This window comes from Olea europaea, chromosome 21 (assembly GCF_002742605.1).
Source record: "Olea europaea var. sylvestris chromosome 21, O_europaea_v1, whole genome shotgun sequence".
Lineage (NCBI taxonomy): Eukaryota > Viridiplantae > Streptophyta > Magnoliopsida > Lamiales > Oleaceae > Olea > Olea europaea.
This window is the reverse complement of record NC_036257.1, coordinates 14,506,035-14,519,320: the sequence shown is the minus strand read 5'-3', so window position 1 is coordinate 14,519,320 and position 13,286 is coordinate 14,506,035. Positions and strand designations below refer to the sequence as shown.

General features: G+C 36.4%; 2 protein-coding genes across 2 annotated transcripts; both read left to right on the top strand.

Annotated features, from left to right (window-relative positions):
- On the top strand, nt 1-5,072 carry LOC111370829 (phosphoenolpyruvate carboxylase-like). Its single transcript, XM_022992722.1, has 11 exons — nt 1-205; nt 711-1,102; nt 1,339-1,423; nt 1,631-1,853; nt 1,943-2,046; nt 2,162-2,249; nt 2,411-2,565; nt 2,898-3,896; nt 3,983-4,369; nt 4,440-4,722; nt 4,937-5,072. Exons 1-11 carry the CDS (start codon nt 38-40, stop codon nt 4,939-4,941), a joined length of 2,889 nt encoding a protein of 962 aa, XP_022848490.1. The 5' UTR covers nt 1-37; the 3' UTR covers nt 4,942-5,072.
- An 864-nt stretch (nt 5,073-5,936) lies between these two features.
- LOC111370828 (ubiquitin-conjugating enzyme E2 36) lies at nt 5,937-10,379 on the top strand. Its single transcript, XM_022992721.1, has 8 exons — nt 5,937-6,095; nt 6,220-6,247; nt 6,774-6,860; nt 7,501-7,559; nt 9,433-9,474; nt 9,557-9,630; nt 9,946-10,043; nt 10,138-10,379. Exons 1-8 carry the CDS (start codon nt 6,060-6,062, stop codon nt 10,173-10,175), a joined length of 462 nt encoding a protein of 153 aa, XP_022848489.1. The 5' UTR covers nt 5,937-6,059; the 3' UTR covers nt 10,176-10,379.
- Nucleotides 10,380-13,286: the final 2,907 nt, after the last annotated feature.

Below are 13,286 nucleotides of genomic sequence, written 5' to 3'. Positions count from 1 at the left end.
GGACTAGTTTTTTGCAGGGTGTTTGGATTGAGAGTTAATGGGCACTAGGAATATGGAGAAGTTAGCATCAATTGATGCCCACTTGAGGCTATTAGTGCCTGGAAAAGTGTCTGAAGATGACAAGCTTGTTGAGTATGATGCTCTGCTTTTGGATCGATTTCTTGATATTCTTCAGGATTTGCATGGAGAAGATCTCAAGGAGACGGTATACATTTTTATATTTAAACCCTTTTGGGATTTGGAACTTTGACTTTATTCTTGAACACTCTGTTGCATTGATTTTGATGTTAAAAATTCTGATTGCTATATTGTAGGAATTTTGATAAATACCCAAATTGAATTGTGAGTGTAAGAAGCAAAGTTGAAGACGTGAAATGGCCTAAAGATTGGAATTTTATGTTCGTTTTTATTGATTGGTAGTTTGAGGTACTAGAATGGACTGGATAATATAATGAACAAGATTTTAGCTTCTTTTTGTTTTCAGATGCATTGCGATGGTTTTGACTGCTTTATTGTGGAGGATCATACTATGTGGCATGGTTTGGTGTTTCACTAAATTAACTTCACACTTCTAAAAACAGTATATTATTGGAACTGCATAATCCTTTGATAGGTGTTTGATTTCACTAGTCGGTTTATTGGAATGCCACGGTATATCAAAAAGATCAATGTAGTGAAGGGTAATTTCTAATTTTTTGTGATAATTTTAGGTGCAAGAGTGCTATGAGCTTTCTGCAGAGTATGAAAGCAAGCGCGACACTCAAAAGTTGGAAGAGCTTGGAAATGTTTTGACGAGTTTGGATCCCGGAGATTCAATCGTTGTTGCAAAAGCCTTCTCTCACATGCTTAACTTGGCCAACTTGGCAGAGGAGGTTCAAATCGCTAACCGCAGGAGGAACAAGAAGAAAAATGGAAACTATACCGATGAAAACTCTGCTACAACTGAATCTGACATTGAAGAAACTCTTAAGAGACTTGTGGTTGATTTCAAGAAATCTCCACAAGAGGTTTTTGATGCACTGAAGAATCAGACGGTGGATCTGGTTTTTACTGCTCATCCTACACAAGCTGTTCGAAGATCATTACTTCAAAAGCATGGAAGGTGTGTTCTCAATTATTATGTCTATTCGAATATTTGCAGGATCAGTGGGCTTCGAACCATGTTACTTAATTAAGTTTGATTTCCTTTTAAGCTTAGCCAAACTTGCTCTACATGGTGAAGAAGAAGCATATCACAAGTTTGGTTGCTATAATATATAAAGTCTAATGAAGCACCTTTAATCTGCTCAATTCATTTACTTACATTTCTTCTCTGAATCTCAACTCCATCTTGTTCAGAATTCAGAACTGTTTAGCCCAGTTGTATGCCAAAGACATTACGCCTGATGATAAACATGAGCTTGACGAGGCCTTACAGAGGGAGGTAAATTTCGGTGCTTAATTAGTATCCTTTCTTAATTTATTGACACACAGGTAGACACACATGGTTTTTTCCATTTTTGCCGTTATTATTTGTTTATTTATTTGTATGTCTTCTAAACTAGTAAAGCATCATAATTATGTATTGTAAAGCTCAAAATTGAGAGAACATCTTTCTTATACTACTGTTTCCTTTAATATTTGGTTGCAGATTCAAGCGGCTTTCCGAACCGATGAGATACGAAGAACTCCTCCAACCCCACAAGATGAAATGAGGGCTGGAATGAGCTACTTCCATGAAACAATCTGGAAGGGTGTGCCAAGGTTTATGCGTCGTGTTGATACAGCACTTAAGAATATAGGGATTGACGAGCGTGTTCCTTACAATGCTCCACTCATACAATTCTCGTCTTGGATGGGCGGAGATCGTGATGGTATGAATGATCGTGCAACTCTTGTGAAAAGATCTATTAACTCTTCTTTTTGAGCTTATCGCTTTAAACATGTTTCAAATCGAATGCAGGCAATCCAAGGGTAACTCCGGAGGTCACACGCGATGTTTGCTTGTTGGCTAGACTGATGGCAGCTAACCTATACTATTCCCAGATAGAAGATCTCATGTTTGAGGTACTCAATGACTGTTTCACGACTTCCGAGATTTTCATATCTTTTTTCTGGTTCAGTTTGAAGACCTTGTAGTCTATATGTGATTAATTTTCTTCTAACTCATTGATTTTGGTAGTTGTCCATGTGGCATTGTAGTGATGAGCTCCGTGTACGAGCAGACAAACTCCATAAATCTTCAAAGAGAGATGCAAAACATTACATAGGTGACCTCTTAATTATGTAATAATTTTACATTTGCTTTTCTAATCTTTTATTAAAGCTAAAAACCTTCTTCCTATGAGTGAAAATTACAGAATTGGAGGCTAATTCAATGACTACTTTCAAATTTCGAATAATTAGAACATTGAATTTTCTTTTCATGCAGAGTTTTGGAAACAAATTCCAGTGACCGAGCCCTATCGTGTCATCCTTGGCAACGTGAGGGATAAGTTATATCAGACACGTGAGCGTTCACGTCATTTATTAGCCCATGGAACATCTGAGATCCCAGAAGAGGAAACTTACATGAATGTTGAGGAGGTATCTTCAAATGCTGCACTCACTCAGATGCACACACTCAAATTCATATATAACTTTCATGACTTTACTTAACTGGTCTATAAGTTTCTTCCTAACATACGGTAAAAATCATTTCATAAAAGTAGTTTAATTATGTACAAAAAAATGCATGACATTGTGAAATAGCTGTTCTGTGTTTGCTCTGCGCCTGCAATGTTTTAATCTGTGTATGAACTTGCCAACATCTATGCAAATCTTTGAATTTGAATAATGCTCTTCCATTTATATGTAATTTAAATCGGTAAATTCCATAAAATAAGGTACTATCTGAATCAGTTTTGAATTTCATGCAGTTCCTGGAACCTCTTGAACTCTGCTATAGATCGCTTCGTGCTTGCGGTGACTGCTCAATAGCTGATGGGAGCCTTCTGGATTTTCTAAGGCAAGTTTCCACGTTTGGGCTCTCACTTGTGAGACTTGATATAAGACAAGAGTCAGATAGGCACACTGATGTCCTAGACGCCATTACCAAACACTTAGAAATTGGCTCGTATCGAGAATGGTCAGAACAGCAAAAGCAGGAATGGCTCCTGTCCGAACTTAGAGGAAAACGACCCCTATTTGGATCTGATCTTCCACAGACCGAGGAGATTGCTGATGTTTTGGATACATTTCATGTATTAGCAGAACTCCCGCCTGACTGCTTTGGAGCATACATTATTTCAATGGCCACAGCACCATCTGATGTGTTAGCTGTTGAGCTTCTACAGCGTGAATGCCACGTGAAGAAACCTTTGAGAGTCGTTCCGCTCTTTGAGAAATTAGCAGACCTCGAGGCTGCTCCTGCTGCCGTTGCATGCCTTTTCTCGGTCGATTGGTACAGAAACCGGATTAACAGTAAGCAAGAAGTCATGATTGGGTACTCGGACTCTGGCAAAGATGCTGGTCGGTTGTCAGCAGCTTGGCAATTATACAAGGCTCAGGAAGAACTTGTCAAAGTTGCAAAGCAATATGGAGTGAAGCTGATTATGTTCCACGGTCGAGGTGGAACTGTGGGAAGAGGTGGCGGCCCCACCCACCTTGCCATACTGTCTCAACCTCCAGACACTATAAATGGATCTCTTCGTGTTACAGTTCAGGGAGAGGTAATTGAGCAATCATTTGGCGAGGAACATATGTGTTTTAGAACACTCCAACGTTTTACTGCTGCTACACTTGAACATGGAATGAGGATCCCAGTCTCCCCAAAACCTGAGTGGCGTGCACTTTTGGATGAAATTGTTGTTGTGTCCACAGAGGAGTACCGCTCAATTGTCTTCAAAGAACCCCGATTTGTTGAATATTTTCGCCTTGTAAGTAACTATAAATGGTACTTCATATTTGTTCCTTGTCTCGAAGGATAATTTGAATAAGCAATATATTTATTTTCATTACTTAGGCCACACCAGAATTGGAGTATGGTCGGATGAACATTGGTAGTCGTCCATCAAAAAGGAAACCAAGCGGAGGCATTGAATCGCTAAGAGCAATTCCATGGATCTTTGCCTGGACGCAGACGAGGTTCCATCTCCCTGTTTGGCTTGGCTTTGGGGCAGCATTCAAGTACGCCATCAAAAGGGACATTCAGAACCTCGAAATACTGCAGGAAATGTACAACAATTGGCCTTTCTTTCGAGTCACAATTGATTTAGTAGAGATGGTGTTTGCCAAGGGAAACCCTCGTATTGCTGCTTTGTATGACAAACTCTTAGTTTCCGAAGATCTATTGTCATTCGGTGAGCATTTGAGGGCAAACTATGAAGAAACAAAAAGTCTTCTGCTCCAGGTAGGTACATTTTATGTCGTTTTAAGAGTAAAGTTACAAGATTTTATCGAACTTGTTCCTCGTTTGGTAGATTGCTGGACATAAGGATCTCCTAGAAGGAGACCCCTACTTGAAGCAACAACTTCGTTTACGTGATGCCTACATTACGACCTTGAATGTGAGCCAGGCTTACACTCTGAAGCGAATCCGGGATCCAAACTACCATGTGCCGCCACACATTTCCAAGGAATACATGGAAACAAAACCGGCCAATGAACTTGTGAAGTTGAACCCTACGAGTGAGTATGCCCCAGGGTTGGAGGACACCCTTATCTTGACCATGAAGGGCATTGCTGCTGGAATGCAGAACACTGGTTAAATTTACTTCGTTTTCTTTTTAATCTCTTTGTATGAGAATAAGACTTAGTGCCGGTTTGGTCACTGTTGTGCTATGAACATGTTACTCGAAAACATGCTTTATGAATAAGACTTACGAAAACATGTTACTCATATTCCCATGTTCAGTAGACTTGACGTTGATTATAATCCGAATGATTCTTATAGTTGCTGCTGGAATGCAGAACACTGGTTAAATTTACTTCGTTTTCTTTTTAATCTCTTTGTATGAGAATAAGACTTAGTGCCGGTTTGGTCACTGTTGTGCTATGAACATGTTACTCGAAAACATGCTTTATGAATAAGACTTACGAAAACATGTTACTCATATTCCCATGTTCAGTAGACTTGACGTTGATTATAATCCGAATGATTCTTATAGTTTTACAAGTCTCTTCCTCTTTACACATGGAATGAATAGCAAAATCCTAATCGAATCCACCCGAAACTCGTAAGAACATGCCTTACTAATGCTTGACTAAACAAGCAAGCATTGTAGTCATTCAGATACTGCTGAGTTAGTAGGTTAGTGATATGTATCCGAATGATTAACACTAGTGCCTAGATGGTGTTAGTCCCATATTAAGATTCAACCAGTACCAAAAGTATAAAGTAAAACGAAAAATCGTTAAAAGACCAAGATTTCTCAAAATACAAAATAAAAGTTTGGATTAAAAAAATCGAGTCTCACACAGAGAACAAAAATAAGAAAAACTCTTACAAAAGTTCAATGTTTGAAACCTCTCACTAAGAGGAGTTTGCAATACGCACATAAAACTTCATCTTTTACACAATTATTACGCATAAAATCGAAGAATGAAAGAAGAAGATGAAGAGTAGAAAGTGAGATAACCAAACTAAACAAAAGCAAGTCGATGATAGATCCAACTTTATGTAAATTGATGAAAGTTATTCACCCTTTTATAGTTCGCTTTTCTTGACATTCACACTAATTAATTATGATTTAAACAAAACTTCGAGATTCGAAAAAATGAAAATAAAGACATTATACTTTCGTAACCTCAACCCAGTAGTGGATTTCGAAGTCAACGTTTATTACAATAGTCATTTGATAAGTAAAATGAATTATATAGCTTGTATAAAATTATTATTTTTATTTTCTATCGGGTGAAATTCACAAAATCCTAATAATCAAAGCCCCATTCTGCAAAATCTAAAAAGTCCAATTACTTCAATTATTACGATCAAGAGTAGTGGAGAAGAAGTCCATCCGATTCAACAAGGAAGGCCCTTTTATTAGCGTAGACTCTCCGACAGAGAGGAGAGAAAAAAAACATTAGCAAAATTCAATTCGATGGCCAACAGCAATTTACCCCGGAGAATCATCAAGGTAAAACTCTGGATCTTCTTGTTATACCCTCGATCCCTCTTCCAATTTTTAAAAATTAGGCTTGAAATATTTTGATTATTGCGTTTCTTCATTTTTAATGGGTTTTGTTTTTGTGATTTAATAGGAGACTCAGCGTCTTCTCAGCGAACCAGGTAAATCATATTACATCGTTATAATGTTGTTTTTTGTTCGTAGTTATACATAAATTCAATAATTGAGCTTAATAACATGAGTAGTTCGTTCTGTTACTTATAATATTGAGGTAATTCTCTGGTTTATTTTTAATTTTCATTTCTACTTTTCCCCGTGTTTTGGTGGTCCTTGATTTTGTATCATTCTATGGATTTTATATACGAAGGTTTTATCTTTATTTGCAGCTCCACTGCCACGTGAGTTTGGATTTTTAACAGCATTTTTGTGTATAATTGATTTACAGTGCCTAAAATTTATTTATCTCTGTTTCAATATTTCTTTAAAAATATAAATAGGAGCTGTTTACAATTGTTGACATATTATGGGCAGTTTAGTTATAGGATCAGAAGGATTCCAGCTAAGTTATGTAGTTATGCCTGAATTTTTGTGGCAGTTGCAGGGATTTCCTAATCCATCGAAACTTAACTGTTTTAGAAGCTAGCCCTAATTAATTAGAGTTTAATTTATTTGAGTGTTTTTATGCAGCACCTGGGATAAGTGCATCTCCATCGGAAGACAATATGCGGTATTTCAATGTAATGATTCTTGGTCCAACACAGTCTCCCTATGAAGGTAACTGGAGATGTCATTTCGTTGTGACTAAATGGTTGTGTGAGCAAGGATGATGTTTCATCATCTGATTTTTGTGGTTCAAAAATAACGTTTCTACTTTGAACTTTCTCATATTCTGTCATTGCATCCTCTTCTCTCTATTTGATAAGAATATAGTTATCTGTGTACCCTTCTACTTTTCTATTATACATGTTTAATCTGGAATTTACAAGTTTGAAAATTTTGAGGTGATAAGTGATCCTCCATGGCATAGGTAGTGTGCTTATGGTACATTTTCTGGGAATTATTGGCTAAATTTGTTATTGAAGTTCTTAATGCTGTGTGAGAATGAGTGTCCATATAAACATCTGATTCCTTATGATTATGATAGACCTCTATCCTTGTGCAAATTTTGCTTTGCTTAATACTGTTAGTAATTGGATTTTGTCATTGAAAATAGATGACTGTATTGTGGAAAACCACTTCGCTTTCTTGTTAAGCAAGTACATTTCTAGACGTCAAAGATATTCTTTGCACATGAACAGTGTACAGGGATCAACATTATTCATATTCTAAATGCCCATCAGAGGGTGTTACAAATTTTAATTTTTTTGAATCAATTTCCATCTTGTCATTTTCTCATTTTGACCTTTCTTTGCAGGAGGTGTTTTCAAGCTGGAATTATTTTTGCCAGAAGAGTACCCGATGGCTGCTCCCAAGGTATCTATGAAAGGCTGTATATGATGGCATGATTATTCACACAATTTGTTGTGAAAAATACTTGATGGACACACTATATATTTACTTTTTGGTTTCTTTTATGCCACACAGTTGCCCCCTTTTGTTTTCGCAAGTTAACCGAGTTTAAAACTTAGGATTGAAGCAAAGCAAATAAGTCTAGAGAATTAAGAAGTGTACGCCTCACAAGTCTTGAGGCATGGCCATCACTTAGCGGGTCCTAAATTCGTGGATATTCTCATAATCAAGTTGCTTTAAGGTCTTTTCATCGTTTTTGTTAATTCCACTGCGTGACCTTGCTGCTGTAATAGTTTTTACCCCCACATTCCACCCCGTACACAAAAATATTGAGAAAAAAAAATAGAAGAAAGAAAGAGAGCGAGAACGAGAGGAAAAAGAGATTATATGTCAAGTTATGATTGAGTATTGTGATGTTTTGTTCCTTGGGTAATAGCAGGAGCTTTGATTTTGAGCCTTTCCCTATCAAGACTTTTAGTGTTCAACAGCTGCATTTTCTACATGGTTCTTAAGCCGAATTAGTGTCTGAATTATATGGGTTCCAGAAAGTCTACCCCACCAACCAAATGAATATTTATACGATACCCATGTCATCTGATTGTCTCTGGGGAAACTCTTTAATTTGTTAATTTGGCATTCGTAGATCATGCTTTGTGGAGTGCTTATGCAGCAATGCCGAGGACTTGATGAGAACTGCTGATTTAGCGTTGGTCCCACCGTCCTAGTATTTGCCTTCTTTACTGTCTAATATGTCTCAGTGGAACCTTGAAGAAACTACACTGAAATAATATATTAAATTAGCTGGTTCTGGAAATTCACTTATTCGGTGGGGATTTATTTAGCTACATTATAATCCTATCCCTTTTGCAGCAAAGTTTGGATTTGTGTGTATTCACGCATTTTTGACAAGTAAAAGTTGTGTGTCCATACTGATGATTTTACACCAGACTTTATTCCATTTTTTATGCTAAACAATGTGTATAATGTGCTGTAGTACTTCACTTGTGCAATCACATTTTAAACAACATTCTATGCATGGACTTTCCTGACTGCCAGCGATTTAGCCCCTATTTGATGGCCATTATTGATAAAAAATGATGTTTTGAATGGTGATTTTTTTGGAGAATGTATGGTTAAAAAGCATGGAGAAGTTTTTGGATGTACGTGCAAAATATTTTATTTTGTGAATATATGGTTAAAAATGAGAGAGAATTAAAGAATTTTGTTTTAAAGGGGAACAAACAGGGGCTTAGTGTTGTGTGAGTATGTCTTATATGGCATAATTGATACAAATATTTAGCTTCGGTGGTCTGTTTGAAGTGAACACCTTGCGTCTGTCCTGCAAATTTTCCTATCGTCTTGACTATACATGTATGACTCACAATTGTAACATTCCCTCCATAGCCCAATTGGAAATTATATTTTAAGCTGCAAGATTTACAACTTCACGTCCTTGTAATTGGGTGTTTCTTCATCTTTGCGTGCTTTCTTTACCTCTCTACTGTTCTTAGCTGTCAAAGTGGGTACAAACAGGCCAGCTGCCTTGTTTAATGATGTTTTATGAATATTATTACAGTACGTCCTGGAGGAGTTATTCCTCTTGATATCATTGAATAACCTGAATACATGGTAAGTGGATGGCTACAATTGCTGCAATCTTCACAAGGCGAATTGAAGTTTTTATGATCATGTCACCTTGATGGAAATAAAAATCAAGGCTTTATTTGCATCAATTCTTAGTAATTGTAATTAGTGAAAAAAAGTCTGATCAGATTTTGAAGTTATTGTATTAGTTGAATGATGCAGAGCTGACTCTGTTGTTAACATCTTGTAACAGGTCCGGTTCCTCACCAAAATATACCACCCTAACATTGATAAGGTTCATACTTCATTACCCTAGTTTCAAGTCTCAGTCTCAGTCCAAAATTTGATTATCTTACTGTTGGGTTTTTTCTAAGCAGCTTGGAAGGATATGCCTTGATATTCTTAAAGACAAGTGGAGTCCTGCTCTTCAGATTCGAACAGTTCTTTTGAGGTACTAGAATCTATAGATTCTATTTTACAAATGCTTTTCACATCTATGTAAATTTGTGGAAATGACGTAGAACTATAGAAAATGTATTTTTCCTACCTTCATTATTAACCTCAAACTGAGATAACTGAATTGTTTGAAGAAAAATGATTCATGTAGCCGGCCCCAAATTTATGTGGAATACATTTTAGTTTGTTGTTTTCTGATGTATATGGTGGAAATGCGACCCTCCAACTTAGCTAATAGCCAATTATCACTGCTGCGCATGTTATATTTTATAAATACCCATAAATTCACTATTCTGTTTCCTCCATTTAGCATTCAAGCACTTTTGAGCGCTCCAAATCCAGACGATCCACTCTCTGAAAACATTGCTAAGCACTGGAAAACAAATGAGGCCGAAGCTGTAGAAACAGGTAAGCTGTTACCGTACTTATAGAGTTAACATGTCTTGCTTATAAGGCCAAAACTCAATACTTATGGAAGTTCGTATTCTCTAAAATCCTGCAGCAAAAGAATGGACACGTTTATATGCAAGCGGTGCATGAAGTACATGGAACTCGTGGCTTTGATATAACAAAAACATGTATTTGATTGATGGAAATATCTAAAACTTTGATGGAATTGATGATGCTCAAACTAATGGGAATTCAAATTAATGCTCTCAAAGGCTATAAATTTATTTCCTGCTTTCGAACTATGTAATTGAAATTCTATAATGAGCCCGGATACTCTTGTGTTTTTTGTTCTTCTTTGCTCGATTTTACCTTGAAATTGGCAAATTTGTTGTTTAGATGAATTTGACTTAGTTTACAATTATTAGCAGTAATGTGTGTGGAAAAATACGGTTTGGTTGGTTCTAAATTTCAAATTTATACTGTACCACTGACATAGCCTCCTAAAATGTTGACCCTCTTTTTTCCTTGTGTTGGGGATTTCACACTTGTAGCCGTTACATGTCTTTGACTATATTGCTAGCTTCTTGTGATTAAGATGCCACTTCTCGAGAAGCTTAGGACAAAAACAAAAAATGCAAGAAAAATGAATTTTATAGGTCTCTGTGTTTCAACTTTGTAGTTGTAGTAGATAATGTCCCTTAATTTGAAATAGTATTGCTCCGTTTAAGTAGGCTTCTATATTTAATTGGTGTGGGACTTTTTTTGGACTTTAGAAATTGCAGGTTGATTTAGTAAGATCGAGTTTCGATTATCTCATCTGTAACCAGTTCTATTTGACGAGGGTATATTGATCCTTATTATGGCATTCGACCATGAGAGCAACGTCGTTGCCCCTTGACAGAGTTGGCTATGTCTTGGGTTTTGGTGGGATCCATGAAACACTACTAGGAGTAATCTTGAGAGGAGGTTTCTTTGTTGATTGCTATATGTCGTTTCGCTATGTTAAATAATGTCTTACATACTGATAACGCTTATTGATGCGTGGGAATAATTTTCAATTTCATTTTTCTAAAATGATGCTTTTAAAGAAATACGTGTGTGAATCAGACGTATATTTTTCTCGGAAAAAATAAATAAATTCACACGTGTATACTTTTTTTCGAAAAAAAGGAAAAAAAAATCTTATAAAATGAAGAGCAAAACCCGCAAGAAAAACAATAAGGTCTTGCTTAATAGGTTTCATTTTTCATGGAAAATTTTCTGCCGAAATGATATGTTTTGACACTCAAAATTTTCTATGGAATTGATTTTTCACTCGACCACATTTTTCAAGTTTTTAAGAAATTGATTTTCCTTAGGTTTTGGTGGGAATTGGGTTTTCCAAACACCTTTTTTTTTTTTTTTTTTTTTTTTTTTGCAATAGAAACAAATTTTATCCCTTTGATTGACAATGTTCATGGAAAACAAAGCTAAATGAACTGATATCAAAAGGTTCAAAATTTCAACATTTTTCAGGTGAAAAATTATACCAATCAAACGCATGTAATTGACAATTTTTAATAAAATAAGTTCTAGACAATTCAATAACTTGAAATTCATTTTCTTTCCATCAAATTTCATTCTTTTAATCAAACGAATCCTAACTGAAACACGCTCAATGCGTTAACCCAGGTCTTAAGACATGCCTTCGTCACCATTCAGAAGTATAGGAGGATGGGATTCATTTCTAACGGCTATATTTCTGCTCAGTTCTTGGATTATCAGTCAGCTTGCAGAGACGCTCATTATTATTATCATCAACTTCTGTCATTATTATTATTTTTGTGGGGTCTTTTGGATTCTCCTTTGTTTGGACAATTGTGATCACTCCGCATCACTTATTTTTGGAATGGTAGAATGCACAGATAAGTCTAAAATATATTGGCGTTTGTAACGTCTGTATATTAGCATACCAAACATGTCTTTAGCGTTCTTAGAGACGTGGGAATTAAATTTGGTATCTACTATTTCTTAGTAACACAAGTCACAAGCGCAATGAATGAAAACAGGAGTATTCATTGCAAGGGTACACGAAGTCAGCTTCAAATGAATGGGCATGGCTGGATTCCCATGATCTTTTGGACAATTTTGTCTATGATTATGGCCTATGTGGGGACAATTTGGAAGTTAGCCAACTTTAATGAACTGTAGAAAAACCCTCTACAACAGGCTCCTTGACAATAACATTTCAAATATCGAGTGTTCGATAGGAAATTGGAAGACAAAATTATTCTAAACACAAACGAACGAAAATACCCCACCCCAAGAGTATAAAGCCAAAACGATGAATTTCAAAAGATCCAAGAGAGAAATAGAGATACCCCCTACATTACTAATAATACAATACTTTTTACTTATAATATGTAAAATTATCGACGTAATGATGAAATCTAGCTATTGTTTCCCTCCTAAGGACAGGTTCTTATGCTTACTCAACTATTCACCAATGATAACACCACTTTCCGTCCAACTTGCATGTATTAAGCATATTGCAAACGTTTATCTTGAGATTCGATCAATGTGGGTGGAGCTAGACAGTAATAAACTACATCAACCACACTAATAATCGGATCTAGCTATTGTTTTCCCACATGAGGAAAGGTTCTTATACGTTACTCACCCATCCGCCACTAAAAAACACCAATTCTCGTCCGACTTGCATGCATGTAGCATACTGCCAAAGTTCATCTTGAGCTTCAATCGGGGTGGGGTTGCCGGGTGGGGACAGTCTAGCTAGACACGAATGAATTACATCAACTATACCCCACTCGCCAACCCACCTTTTAATAAGGAAGACCAACCATAAATTAAAAACAGAAAGGGTCTCGAATTATGTAGGAAATAAATGTATTTAATACATTAAATATCAAATGATGAAAAAAATTGACAGGTTTTATTGATAAAATAATTGAGCAAATAAGCTTCAAATATCAATGGACATCCACTTTCCACCAATGTTGTATGCAATGTACAGATCCTCAGTGCAAAAGCCACATAGCCAAGCCAGTAATCCATGTCTCTCTATGTCCAAATTTCAGCTATGGAGACAACTTATAATTATATATACTAATAGCTACTCGCTCTCAGACGAAGATACAATAGAAGTACGAGGCCGGCCTATAGGAAAATGGGAAGTAACAGGCGAAGTGGAATACGATGAATGAATGAATAAATAAAGAGAGCAAAAGGGTACTAAGCTATGTCTTTTAACTCGGCTGGCAT

What these genes read in the sequence shown, in the direction of transcription:
- LOC111370829 (XM_022992722.1), top strand. Translation starts at nt 38, where the DNA reads ATGGGCACTAGGAATATGGAGAAGTTAGCATCAATTGATGCCCACTTG. An exon ending in TTACTTCAAAAGCATGGAAG is followed by an intron (nt 1,103 to 1,338) that starts GTGTGTTCTCAA and finishes CATCTTGTTCAG; the next exon opens with AATTCAGAACTGTTTAGCCC. An exon ending in CAAAAAGTCTTCTGCTCCAG is followed by an intron (nt 4,370 to 4,439) that starts GTAGGTACATTT and finishes CTCGTTTGGTAG; the next exon opens with ATTGCTGGACATAAGGATCT.
- LOC111370828 (XM_022992721.1), top strand. Translation starts at nt 6,060, where the DNA reads ATGGCCAACAGCAATTTACCCCGGAGAATCATCAAG. An exon ending in ATTCGAACAGTTCTTTTGAG is followed by an intron (nt 9,631 to 9,945) that starts GTACTAGAATCT and finishes TCCTCCATTTAG; the next exon opens with CATTCAAGCACTTTTGAGCG. An exon ending in GGCCGAAGCTGTAGAAACAG is followed by an intron (nt 10,044 to 10,137) that starts GTAAGCTGTTAC and finishes AAAATCCTGCAG; the next exon opens with CAAAAGAATGGACACGTTTA.